Source organism: Ammospiza nelsoni, chromosome Z (genome assembly GCF_027579445.1).
Source record: "Ammospiza nelsoni isolate bAmmNel1 chromosome Z, bAmmNel1.pri, whole genome shotgun sequence".
Lineage (NCBI taxonomy): Eukaryota > Metazoa > Chordata > Aves > Passeriformes > Passerellidae > Ammospiza > Ammospiza nelsoni.
Genome location: NC_080669.1, coordinates 76,269,079 through 76,283,164, shown reverse-complemented (window position 1 = coordinate 76,283,164; position 14,086 = coordinate 76,269,079). Strand labels below are relative to the sequence as shown.

Sequence of the window (14,086 nt, the reverse complement as noted above, 5' to 3'; positions counted from 1 at the left end):
GTTTATGGCTCAGGTTTACAGGGAGTGCAGGGACAGGTGGCATTACAGTGGAGTTCAGATCAATGGCTGCCCAGCTAGGAGCAGATGAGGTTCTTTATACGCAGATAGGAACAATCTCATGTTTGCAAACCCTGATCCTCACAGGGAACTTCAACCATCCCAGTATCTGCTGGAGGGGCAACACAGCATGGCAGAGGCAATTCTGGAGGTTCTGAAAGGCATTGATGATAACTTCCTTCCACATGTGACAGAACATGTGACAGACATCCTCTCCAGTGAGCAGAGGTACTATGGTGAACCTCCTTCTGACTAACGAGGAGGAGCTGATGGGCAATGTGAAGCTCAGGGACAGCCTTAGTTCCAGCAACCACGAAATGGTGAAGTTTGAGGTCGTCAGGGCAGTGAGGAGGGCACACAGTAAGCTCACTGACCTTCACTTCAGGAGAACAGACTTCGTCTTCTTCAGGGATCTGCTTGGTACAGTCCCATGGGATTGCATCCTGGAAAGAAGAGGGGCACAAGAAAGCTGATTAATATTCAGGAAACACCTCCTCCAACCTCAGGAGGGATGCATCCCAATGAAGAGGAAGTTAGGCAAAAATGCCAGGAGGCTTGCATGGATGAACAAGGAGTTCTCACACAAAGTCAAACACAAAAATGAAGCCTACAGAGGGTCGAAACAAGTACAGGGTGAGGAATATTGAGAGACTGTTCAAGCCAAACATATCCTGTGCTGCATGCAGAGCAGCATGGCTAGCATATTGATGGAGGCAATTCTGCCCTCTATTCTGTCCTCAGAAGACTCACTGGAACACTGTGTTCAGCTCTGTGTCCCTCAGTATAAAAAGACATGAACCTGCTAAAGCAAGTCCAGAACAAAGGGTGTTCAGGGGCCTGGAGCACCTGTCCCATGAGGAAAAGCTGTCAGAGTTCGGGTTGTTCAGCATAAAGACCAGAAAGCTCCGGGGAGACTTCAGAGCAGTCTGTCAGTACCTAAAGGAGCCTATGGGAAAGTTGGAGATGGACCATTTAGAAGAGCACAGGCGAGGGGTGAATTACTTCAGACTGAAAAAGGGTGGGTTCAGATTACATTTTAGGAAGTAATTCTTTACTGTGAGGAGATGAGGCACTGGAACAGGTTACCCAGAGAAGCTGTGGGTGTCCCACTCATGAAAGTGTTCAAGACCAGGTTGGATGGGGTCCTGGATAATCTGGTCTAATGAAAGGTGTCCCTGCCAATGGCCAGGGGTTTGGAATGAGATGATCTTTAAGGTCCCTTCCAAACTCAAATGCTTCTATGATCTCTGATGATTGTATGACAACTTGCCTGTTCTCTTTGATGTTCTACAGGTCTGATCTTGACAGAGCTACTGGAGCTCTTTGAAGTTTCATATGGCTCCTCAAAGAATTCTACAATATAAACACAATTACTCCAAAAAATTAGAAAACTACATAGATTATAGTACTGTTACGTGATTTCTGACAGCAGGTCATATTGATCCACTTCTTCCCTAGTATGGAGTTCAGAGTTGCTCCTGCAAATTCAAAATTTGTGTTCTTACTGGCGTTGATGTACACACCCAAAGAGAGAGGTAAAAAAAATCCCCAGCTTATGTAAAGTGTACAAATATGATAACTTACACATACTCAGCTCTTAAAATTTGCAAAGTGTTTTGCACAGTTGTGTGAATATTTCCAGAGTGAAAATATATGAGAGAATAGAACATGTTAACATACATTTTTCTATCTCTATAGAAAAAAGTAACATAGTGAAAAAGCAATCAGAAAGTCTTGATAAAACAATTTTATATAATTTAATTATAATATAAACTGGATAAAATAATTCTAATACAACAATGAAGACATTTGCATTTTTTTACTAAATAAACAAAGGAACATAAAATTGTATTCATGCAAAACTCCTACTGCTTTATATGTCAGACCATAATAAAAGGATATACCATTAAAACAAACCTTGTTCTGATGTTACATCCAACTCCTGCTGAACAAACGGTTCCACTTCATTCAGGTCTTCAGTTATATGAGGCACAGAATTATTTCCCTGATTATTTTTCTTCTTATAAAAATATTTTGACTTTGTAGACATTCTGGTAATAGAGATTAGGAAACATAATTAACAACATTAGTATCTGGCTCCCTTCAAGTATACTGTTCCTTTTGTACTGCAGGCTAGGGCCTAACTGTAAAATAAACACTGTTGTGATAAAACCAATATTCATTTAGGTTTTCTCTCTCACTACAACTTAAAACAAGTTTAATTTTTTTTTGCATAGCTGTGATATTTTAGTGCCATTAATGGTACACTCTTTCAGACATGTGTTTCCAGACAAATTTTGCTATGTCTTTAAATTCATCTGGTTAAGGCTACATTTCTCTCCTCACAGAAACTTTGTTTATTGAAAAAAATAGGAAATGGCCAGACAAGACATACAATCATGTCTAAAAATACTTGAGATTATTTTCAGAATACTAGAGATCTATATAACTCACTCTCTATATATATTCTTACACTAGAGGTCAATTTTTTTTTCTTATTGCAATATAAGATGAAATGCCACAGAGGAATTCACATTAAGGATTCTTTATCTTCAAGACAGTGCAAGATATTAACAAAAAAATATTTACTGCTTTTTCCATCTATTTTTCTGACATGCACGCATATGAACATAGCTAGATTACAGATCCAGAGGAAAATAAATGAACATTGTCAACCACTCATTTCAAATCAAAGAAAATTACACTGAAGAGAGAGGAAGTTATCTGAATTCTTTGAGAAAACCATGACACCCGTTATCTTGGAAATCTAGATTCTATTTCCACATGACTAAGCTTATAAACAACCATCTACAATTCACTTACTATGCAACAACTACCTTAGGTACATGTGCTTGCTGATGGAGAATATTTAATTTCCTTCATGCACCTGTAAACAATATGCCCAAGTTTGACTTTTTGCACAAAATTAAACATGTATATAGTACATAAATATAAATATGTATATAATACATATATAACAGTAGATCTCTTCATGCTGCTCAGTAGAGGAATTATGACCAACTAGAGTTCTTAGGTTAAAAAAAACTTACCTCAAATCACTTTCACAAAGATTATCATAGATTTGTACAATCTGGACATCAAGAGGAGAATTGGCCACTGTGGAAGAGCCTTCATCCATACTACTTTCTTCCTCTGTTCTAGACTGGGCTTCTGATAGAGATGCAATTTCTTTCAGATATTGATCCTCTGGATGCTATTAATAAAAATAACAATAATTGAAATTCACTTGTTAAAAAAATACCAGGTACTTTTAAAAAACCACAATGCTTTCATATAGAATGATTATACTTAATTCATATCCTTTTCTTTATTATAGAGCCAAGAAATCCTGGATTTACAGAAACATGAGTTTGTCCCCTTTTTGCATTAACTGAAGCAATGGTCCTCTGAATTATCCAAAGGAAATATAAGAAAGGTTTCTCAGTGTCAACTGAGTATGAATTGTCAAAGACACTACATGACAATGCAATCAAGATAAATATAAACAGTAAGATTTGGCCTCATCCAGACAATACAGAACTCTCAAATTTCCACTGAAAACAGTATGAAAGGCAAAAAGAGGTACATAACTTTGTGGTTAGATGCATGCACAAGATTTGTAACTTGTAAATAAAATACCTATCAAAAAAACCAGAAAATACAAACCAAAAGTAAGAAAAAAATCCCTTTTGAAACTAGAGAACAGCCTTCTCAACCTAAATCCCAACCTTCTTCCCTCAAAACCTTTCATGTATTCTCTGACTCTATGTATTGTTAATTAAAGAAGCTACATGATCCATTTGTCTCTGAAGGATAAACTAAAGCACTATGTACCAGATTCCTCTGGCAAATCTCCTCTTTCATATCCACACATATACTCCAAACCTCTGTAACAGTGCTAGTCATTTTTCACTGGTCTTTAACCATTTGAAATACTCCAGTCACACTGTATCTGCACTCAAACACAAATGAACCTAAACTCTTGCAAGAGGTCTATTTCTTCATTCTTTGTCTTGCTTTGCCATGTTCTATCTCTAGAAGTACGTTTTTTCAAAGATGATGTCTAAAACCAGACACAGTGGTCAAACTTAGAAGAATTTGTGCAAAAAATATGGTGTCTGGATAAATGATCCATATTTTGAACTTCCAAATACAACTTTCATCTCCAACTCAAGTATTTCTCCTGACAGAATTTCAGTATTTCTGGATTTTTTCCCTTTTCCTAGCAATTCTTAAAAGAAAGGCTATTAGTCAATATTCCGTGTTTTAGTGAGAACAGAACTATAAGGTAAAACACATATGTGATTTTTCCCTACTGGCATAATTCACTCTCACACTTCACTAACACTTGTCCCATCCTTTTTCTTACCTTACATTTTATGCTCCTTGTTTGGGATCTGTATCCATATAACTGTTCTAACAACCAAAAAGATGTAAGGACAGCTGCCGATGATGTTTTCAGATGTATCATTGGGAGAGTCTCTTCTAAGGAATCTTGTTTATTGGATCCACGGAGCAGTCTTTTATCAGACCATCTGATCATCCACTCCAGCAATTTTGAAATATTGCTCAATTTGCCCATCAAATCCATAGGCAGTTCTTCTGCTGGTACAATACCAACTACATCAAGACTTTTGTAAACATATTTAGGAATTGCCTGAGTTTGCATGGTAGAGGAAGTCTGGTTATGAAAGGTCTGGCTTGCTTGTGCAACATTGACTCCTTGATTGTCAGTCTCAGCTCTGTATATCGATTTGTATTTTAAACCAAATAAGCCTTCTTTAAGTCCTTCTTCTAGGTTACACAGAGAAGGTTCTGTGGTCTGCCCAACAGTCTGTACAATTGTTGGTTTTTCCAAAATATTTTTGTTTTCATTATAGGCAGATACTTTTCCAGGATCACAGGATGCCAGGGTGACAGTATAGCAAGACCCTGCTCTAAAGACATTTTGACTTCTAGTTTTGTTTTGTCGACGTTTTAGTGTTGTGTGAACATCAAAAAAGAGAGAGTTCAACTCATGCTCTCGAAGCAGCCCAGAAAAGCTAGTGAGAAATGGAATTCCAAGGTCACTGTACTTTATCAGGTCTCTCTCAAGGACATAACTCAAAAAGAGTTCTAAAAATCTAACATACTCATCATCATCACGTTCAAATTCCCACGCACCAACTACAGGCAAATTATGTTGATTAAGCCTATCTCTCCTACACATTTTGTCTTTATGTTTTGTTTTACAGTTAGGAGCTTTTATCTTCTGTGTGGTATTTTTGTTACCTATTTCCCTTTGTCGTTGGAGTTCATTTTCCCTGTAAAACAATAGACATAAGAATTGTAAGTACTCAAATCCATTTTAAAAATAATTACATGCAACATTAGTTCCTTATCTTCCATTGAAGTTAAAAACCCCTAAATTTACATTAGTACAATGTATAGGTGGCAAGTTAATCAAATTCAAAATCCATAGACAGAAACTAGGCAGCAACACATATGAATGTAGACATAGCTGATAGTAATTTACACTTCAATAATTTTTTAGTCACATACTGACTCATATAATACTGGCAGTTCTACAGTTTGGGAAAACTGTAATTCTTCACTTGATAAATCATCCATAGTGACAATTAACCTGTTTGGTGAAGAGATTACTTGATCAGTGGGAAACAACTCCCCCCCGCCCCCCCCCCCCAATTTAAATCAAAAGCCTTCTGCTGCAATTTTCTCATACCTTGGGAATGAAGGTGTTTGAGGTCTTGTTTCTTCAGTAAACAAAGCATCAGAAAGTGTGTCTGCTGTGTCTGCATCACTATATACCTGAGGATTCCCAACATCAGTAAGTGTGCTTGTGCTTAGACTAGTGCCTAATGAGAACCTGTCATAACAGTGCTCCTCATCATTTGATGCTGCCTCTTCTACTGGCTCCCAAATATTTACTTCTATAGGGCCTATGTTCTTTACTACACGCCTCAAGGCCTTCTTCCTCACTTCTTCAGCAGTTTGTATAACAGACACCATTTCTTCACTTTCAGGACCTTCTGAAAGAAAGAAAACCAAGTTTTCAGTCTTAATTTTCAGTTTTAATTAAGTCTCAAATTAAGCCATGAATTATATTTCAATTAAAATCATAAATTAGAGCCATTTATAAATTCAACAAGAAACTGTGATAAAGTGAAGAAACGTCAACATTTTGAAAACCATGATACCCTGTGAATGGTATAGAAATCATATGTATCAGAAAGAAAACACAGACTTTGTGACAAAACTCAAAGTTTTCCAGCTGAAAATGATAACTATTGTTTTGCATGGGGTATGACAAAAATGACTAATTTTTGTCACAAGCTAATAACTAGGATAAAAAACAAAGCTTGTTGAAAATTTCCAGAAGAATGATGAACATTACCTTTAACAGTACTGTGTCTGAGCCTCTGCTGAAGTCCATTATATTTATCTCTAAGTGGAACTCTTACATCTTCAGGATTAGGAAATGCTTTTACAAAAATCTCTGCCACCTACACAAAAAAAGAAAGCATCTTTTCCAGTAGCTATCGTGTCTTATCACATGTAACTTACACCATGAGAAAATCTAACTAGTAGGTTTTCCAAGGAGGAGAAATATTTGTGATAATCTCTATTGCTTTTATTCTAGTTTTAAGGTCTTCTACCTTTTTTACTGGTGGCAATTCTCCAAGCAGACTTAAAATTACATCCTGAATTAATTCTTCAACATTCATGAATCTGCAGAAAGGAAGCAATCGACAAGCCCACTCCACTGCATTCAGACAATGCTCAACTGTGTAGGCATCATATCCATTCTTATTCAAATCCTAAAAAAATGGCCAGAAACATTAATTACTATGAACAATGTATTTCAGGAAAATGATTCATACATTTCAAATTGCAATGCTTCTTAAAAATAGAAATCTCTAACTCGTCTGCAAGCAGAGCAGTATATGAGGGCAGGAAACAGATCAATGTTGTAATGGATCATAATGTATGTTAAAAAAATAAGAGAGAGAGAAAAAAAGGGCTTTTTTAAAATCAGCTTAGGAAATAATTCCATTAGCACACAGCTGAAGAGTTTGTTTACTGTCACAAGTAAAACCTGAGGATCTGCCTAAACTGTGAAGTAAGTTATTCTACTTTGACTTCAGGTGATCATAAATACTTTCTTGTGAGCAAGATAATTAAGCCTTGCAAGAGGTTTTTAAGATGGATTGATTTATTTTTAAAAGAATTTTCTATCTCATTTGTCACTGTCAGACAAAGTACAGAAAAATCAGAATAATCCACCATTTGAAACAGAGCCATCCTGTCTATCTGAAACTTGGGGTTTTTGGGTGAAGAAAAACTTTGAGCTTGTTATAGAATACATGACAAATACATTAGTAGTTTCTTTCTTTTTCTTCCTGGACCTCTGACATGAATTGAGAAGGTATAAGTAGAGAAAACATTATCAAATTTTAATTTTTTTCATTACTCTTTCAGATGATCATGTATATTCAACACACCATAAACCCGACTTTTGGTGTATTAAGTATGTATTATTCAGGAAATTCTCAAAATACTTTGACCTAACAGGGAAAAAAAAAACAGAAAGTAAATTCTTAGGTCAACAAGTGTAGAAGCTATTGCTTTCCTGGCAGCTCTTCTGACTCAAATACCAAGCAAAAGCCTAACAAAAATATTGTCAGGAAGATGGAGATCACAGGCACAGCACTCTGCTCCATACCATCAAATACGTAATTCAAATTACAAGCACTGTGCTCATTTGGTTCTGTTAAGCAAACAGAAGTTCTCACTGAAATATACAGCAGATCTTCAGAATTCTTCTCATAGCTTCATGCAATTAAGATGTAACTCTATTATATTAGTAATACAATTACCTTGATATTGTTAATATTTTCCCTTGCAGTTTGGAACCGCCTACAGTTGTCAGATAATTTTTCACGAACATGAAACATCCAACATAATGCACAGAACTCTCTGAACCAACCTACAATACAAAAATGCAATATGATGAGATTCTATTTAAATAAATTAAATAGAGTAGCCTGACATTTTTTAGTATTGTTTTGGAGCTACAGCTCCTTAGTCCCACTTAGTGTTCATGTTCTTTCACATCTATCAGGTCTGTAACACAACCCCCCACACCCAATCCAGAACAGCACATTTTAGAGTAAGAGTTTCAGTAGCTAACATAAAAGCTGGAAATGAAATGTGTTCCTGACACACTGCAATATACTAATTCAACCTAATATACCAGCTGTGGATTTTCACTAGTGTTCTTTTCACCAGCCCTAAATTATTTCATGTTATTGCATACAGACCTAAAATTTTACACGTAATGTCATCAAACTGATGGGCTCCAGAAGATGTAGATCCATAGAGAGCAGTGCGGAAATTGCAGTAACAAAGCAAAGTCTCTGGGAATGGACTCAGCAAAGGAAGAGAACCTTTCATTCGAATCTATAACAACAGGTAAATAAACAATCAAAATGGAAATAAAAATCAGTTAACACCTTACATGTATCACTACTAGATGCACAGCCTCTCAGTTATTAGAATACTGCCAAGATCAGTAAAACTGCCTGAAGCTTGCTTTTGATTTTCTTCAAATCACTATTCTGAAAATTCATTTAAAGGGATATGTTTAATATGAACTGTGGCACAAAGAATGTTTTTGTTTGAATGGTACTCATGATTACCATGAATACAAGAGTAACACAAAGTATAAGAACTAAGACCACAATCAAGAAACCAGACTGATTGAACACAGTCCAGGTTGCTGTCACCAAGGCCGACTGGCTTTGCCTCCAGTTTCAGTTGGAATGTCTGAGCAGCTCTCCATGCCAACACGAGGCATGTGACCATGCAAACAGAAGTAAATACTTTTCAGTCAGATCAGTTCCTGATCTCAATCACTGCATTAATGCTGAAACAGGTAGGTTGCAGGAAGGAATAAAGAGCCATACATACTCTCTTCATGTTTAAGTAGCTATGTTACAGTGACCTAAGAAAAGACTGATTGTACACAAAAAGTTTTAATCAATTTATTCTGAATTTGTTTCTGTGCAAACAAATTGCACAAAGGTAAAATGAGATCTTACAAGTTCTGTGCACTAAGATGATCCCTTTACCTGAAATGAGCCTTACATTCTCTGTTATTATTCAACCCTAAATGATTTGGAGCATCTTTCCAGCTAACACCTATAACTCCCAATTAAAGTCTGCTTTTTTCTTTTAATGGAAAATAAATTAATTTGTATGTTACCAAGTAGCTATAGAAAGACATCCAAAAGGAAACACTTTAGGATTTAGATATCCTCTATCTTTAAGTTCTGGTTTCCTATAAAAATGAAATGTAAAACTAGAAGATGACATTTACAAAACATGACATCAAAGCCAAGGTGAGACTGAATGCTTCTGCAGCTGCAAACTTATCAGTAATATTTACAACTGATAATCAAGTTAAAAATAGAAAGTTAAATGTTTACTTTCTGCATAACTTTTCTTGCCCACTTCAGTTGTGTAATGTACCACTGTGCTGCAGAGCAAGAACAATGAGCAGCCCGGAAGAGCAAGATAATTCGCTGAAGAACTCCTGACACTTTCTGACGGACTTCTTTCTCTGTTTTTAAAAGAATGTCATCGTTGTCTTCCTGAAAATGCAAAGACAAACAAAGCTCAAAATTAGAAAAGATGTATAACTAAATGTTGTTGCTGGTCCTAATCCCATCTTGTTTATAGCATAGATCATTTATGGAAAAAACACAGAGGCACACATACTTTCTCATCACTGCTGTGCTACTTAGGTAAATGAGCAGAAATGGAAGAAAACAGAAAAATGAGCTCAAAAGAACCAGAATAAAGCTCATTATTCATAAATACTGTTAAATAAACACACTAGAAACAGACTTACTTCACTGAGAGAAGCTGGTTGAGGACAGTACAATGGTGGTGCTGGAAGACAGAGCCCAGCTGGAACCAAACCATAAAACTTTCTGCAAAGATCCTTGGCAGAATCCATCAAAAGCTGAAATGTCTCTGAGAGAATATCAACATCTGCCATAACAGCTGCTTTCAGTAGTTCCTGTATTGAACTGTAAAGAACATCTGCATCTTCCTCTTCAATAGGATCTATTAAATACGAAGCCCAGAAACCAATAAACTAATTGAGTCACTACATGGATCTTCATTCTGACATCATGACGTTATGTTCTCTGAATTTGCATTCATATATTACAATGACTGACCTCATCTACTTGCTTTAAGATAAGATCTCATGCATTAAAAACTAGTATTCAATTATTAATTTTAAGTTTTGCCCCATTATTATGACACCTATTGCCTTTCTAGGTAGACTACAGAACTTTTTAGCCAGGCATTTGCTTGACACAACATTCTGGCAGATCATTCATGACAAAAAGGCATAAACAGGTACATTGTTAATAATGACTAAAGCAACTCTTTTATCAGTAAGTAGGTCCGTCCACTGACAAGAACTTGAAATGCTTTCAGACAAAAAGAGAATAAAATATAGAGATTGTGCCAGTAAACTTTCTGTAGAATAAAAATAAGGTCAGGTTGACCTAGCTAACTGTGAATTTCAGCAGTTAAGTATTAACTAGGAGCGCACAGTATCTGCAGGGTCCAGTGAAGACCTGGCCAACAGAGACAAGTGAGAGACCTGCTTTTGTGTCTTCATGTCTCTCAGGGCAAGACAAGGGGAGACCAAGGGAGCCATGACCACATGCCAGAAATACAGTGTGTACATTGGTATGTGTGTGTCTCTAAAGATCAGGCACCTGGACAGGCTGAGGAGCCCAGACCAACTCCTGCTGGATCCTGTATACTGCCAGGACTGTATGCTCCAGGCCAGCTGCTGTGGGAGTGCATGGACAGTGTATGTGTGTGGGGGAAGAGGGTGTTTGTGAGTGGGTGTTGTGAGTTAGTTCTGAGCACCAGAAAGCAGAGATGGGCTGGGGCTTTGGGGGCTTACATACACAGACATAAGCTACCTGTGACACTAAGCAACTGGGTTAGCTGGCCATCTACTCAGCTAATGGTCTTGCCAATGGCCTAGTTACTGGAGTGACACACACTGTACTATGTGCCAATCTTAACCCTGACCAACAGGAGAGGGAAGGATGGTAGGACTGTTGGTGCTGCCTCTGTGAGTGGTGAGCAGGTCTGTAGGTGACCAGTCCTACATGGATGCTGTATATGTGCCTACTGGGAATACATTCTTAGCCCTGCTAGCTGCTGGACCTGGGGATTCACTTTATCAGAAAGGAAAAAGCAAAATGAAACCTTATTATAGCTAATTTCAAGTGTGATGATACTTCCCATACATATTAACACATAAATTCTTTTGTTTATTTATTGGAATGAAGATTCAGTTTTCTTCCAAATAAGTCAAATATGGCCAAATAAAGGTTTGGACAATAGAAATGAGAAGACAAGAGTGATAATTTATTTCATTTCTGGAATGATCAAAGCCAAAACACACACCCTCATGCAATTAAAGGGCTTGAGTATATTATAACAGTAATACACACACTGGAGAAGATAAAGCAATTGTTTCTTTCTCATACAGTGTAAAATACTGTATACGTAGTCAAATACCATGGAAAAATAACCACAATTATTTTTCATTTGAAGTACCTGTGAACTTCTTGTATTTAATATGTCCTGATGTTTCAGAAGTTACTGGCTGTCCTAACAAAGACTGTAACTTTTCCTGAAAAGTCTGCATTGGTAATAAGCTCAATGGCAGGTGACACTCTGGTTTTTTCATTCTGAAAGTATAACAAGAAACTGCTCATCAATAACAAAGTCATATCCATACACAATCCAATGAAGGTCTGTTAAACTAGTATCTATGCCAAAATAACTAACCATAACATCTTAAGTTCTACACCTAGTAGGAGTCTTGGAATATGAACTTCTGAGGCTATATATACAGCTTGTCACAATAAACTTCACGGAAATAACTATGTAACAAAAACTAGTATACTAATTTCAATTGCAGGTTTACCTTGAGAGCTCCTCGGAGTTCTCACAATACAGCTGGTAGGCCAAACCAACTGACACAGACAGCTTCCAGTCCCCAAGTGTCTGTGCTAGCCACACAGCCTCTGGAATAAGTCCACCAATAAAGAACAAATCAAGAGCATATTCAGCTGTCCACACAGATGAAAGCTTCTGGTCCCTGACAGCTCTGGTAACCAAACAGTGTTGCAGTGGAATGACGCGAGGAGGTAAGTCTGTGACATGAAAGGCACATATTAAAGTTTACATAAATCCTCATGCTATCAGATGAATAATCTAAGATTCATTTGCTCACATTGCTTGTGGATTAGTTACAGTGTACAGCTTCTTTTATTATTAATTTACTTTTATTAGAGGTATACTATGGAAGTGCATCTGCAGCAGCAGATGCAGCTCATGCCATGGTATAAGAGTGTGTTCAGAATAGGCTATTTTCCTGCTTAATAATGTTGGATATAAAAGCAAGTGCAAAACTCGTGGGGTTGGGTTTTTTCACCTTAAAGACTTTATCACACTGACGGACCATTTGCAAATATTCTTTATATCCGTAGGGTATACCAGAGGGGACACATGAGATAAATGGAAATTCCTAGAGTTTTACTAGTGTACCCATATTGTTTGTACACACCGTGCTTATTGCAGAAGATTGAAAGTTAAAATGCATTGTTGAGAAAGAACAGTACATAATATTCAGTGATTCTTTGATTTTAAGATAGTATATAGATACAAACTTCAGACAAAGTTACTATCTCCTTTTTTGTTCAGATTTAGATTTGTTTTTCAAGGTTTTGCTTCCTGGTTCTCCTGGCGAGGTGCTGATCAACATGAACTCTAAGAAGTCATTTGCTTCTCTCAGAGCTTCTGTTTTGCTCGGACCATGGCAATACTTAGAGGAGATTAAGTAATTATTCACACTAATCCAACTTGCACAATATAATTTTACAGTAATTGTCTCACCATGTACATTGATCTTTGCTTAATCAAGTATTAAAATCAAGGTTTTATTTTGTAGGTTTTATCTTGAAAGCTGTCCAAATAAAGCATTCAAGAGACCATGAAGAAAGAAGTAGATACCAGGACATGCTGTAGTACAGAAACATTAAAAATACTCAATGTATTCAAATACACTACAGAAAACCTAATCAATAAAAGTAAGTTACTATTGTAAAAAAATATGTGGCATTGTAATATCAACTTACTGGTAGGGTACTTAAAATGCTTCCAAACAATTCTTTGTTCTCACAAACGTTTGAAAAAGTAGCTCTGAAAATAAAAATTTCCTAACAAAGGAAATCTTTAAATGGAATCTCTTTGAAACCACTCCCTGTGATAAATAGTAATTCTCACAAATAAGCAGAGAAGCAGTACTTAAACTAACAAGTACTACTGAATTCAACGCCAAGCAACTTGGCATTCCCGTTTGCTTTGACAATATGGTGTCTGAAGCACTTGGATTTGGATTCCAAGACTTTGACTGTCAGATAAGCAAAAAATGTTTTCCTCTGGCTCTTCAGGTGTCACACCAGATCATAGGTTCAAGTACTTCTTCAGCACTGCTGTTATCCCACTTTTGGGGGATAACAGCCAGCCAGAGCCAGATCTTTAGGCAAAATTGTGACAAAGGATGATAAAAAGACTGAGGGACTTAATGCCTTCCCTTCCTCATTCTTTAATAGTAAAACCAGTTTTCTGAGTAACAAGCCCTCTGAGCTGGAAGACAGGAATGGGGAACAGAATTAAGACCCCAGTCCAAGGGAAAATGGTCAACAACCTGATACACCACTTAGACATGCACACTCCTTTTGGGCTGGATGGGATCCACTGAGGGAGCTGGAGGAAATACCCACTGGGCCAGCTTCCATCATTGCCCACAGTCCTGGCTCACCGGGGAGGTACAGCTGACCAGAGGTTGGCAGAAGGGACACCCATCGACAGGAAGCGCTGGAAGAAGGGTCTGGAGAACTACAGACCTGTCAGCCTAACT

At 37.1% G+C, this 14,086-nt stretch overlaps 1 protein-coding gene across 1 annotated transcript in view; it reads right to left on the bottom strand.

Annotated features, from left to right (window-relative positions):
• CPLANE1 (ciliogenesis and planar polarity effector complex subunit 1) overlaps nt 1–14,086 on the bottom strand; it is a 58,908-nt gene that overhangs the window by 27,613 nt on the left and 17,209 nt on the right. Inside the window, exons 17-30 of the mRNA XM_059492052.1 lie at nt 12,089–12,317; nt 11,716–11,849; nt 9,971–10,188; nt 9,546–9,710; nt 8,379–8,517; nt 7,935–8,044; nt 6,714–6,875; nt 6,452–6,560; nt 5,780–6,086; nt 4,427–5,360; nt 3,108–3,271; nt 1,975–2,108; nt 1,328–1,410; nt 432–500 (exon numbers count right to left, since the gene is read on the bottom strand). Of these exons, the coding sequence (XP_059348035.1) occupies nt 432–500; nt 1,328–1,410; nt 1,975–2,108; nt 3,108–3,271; nt 4,427–5,360; nt 5,780–6,086; nt 6,452–6,560; nt 6,714–6,875; nt 7,935–8,044; nt 8,379–8,517; nt 9,546–9,710; nt 9,971–10,188; nt 11,716–11,849; nt 12,089–12,317 (2,957 nt within the window). The remainder of the gene's footprint in view (nt 1–431; nt 501–1,327; nt 1,411–1,974; nt 2,109–3,107; nt 3,272–4,426; nt 5,361–5,779; nt 6,087–6,451; nt 6,561–6,713; nt 6,876–7,934; nt 8,045–8,378; nt 8,518–9,545; nt 9,711–9,970; nt 10,189–11,715; nt 11,850–12,088; nt 12,318–14,086) is intronic.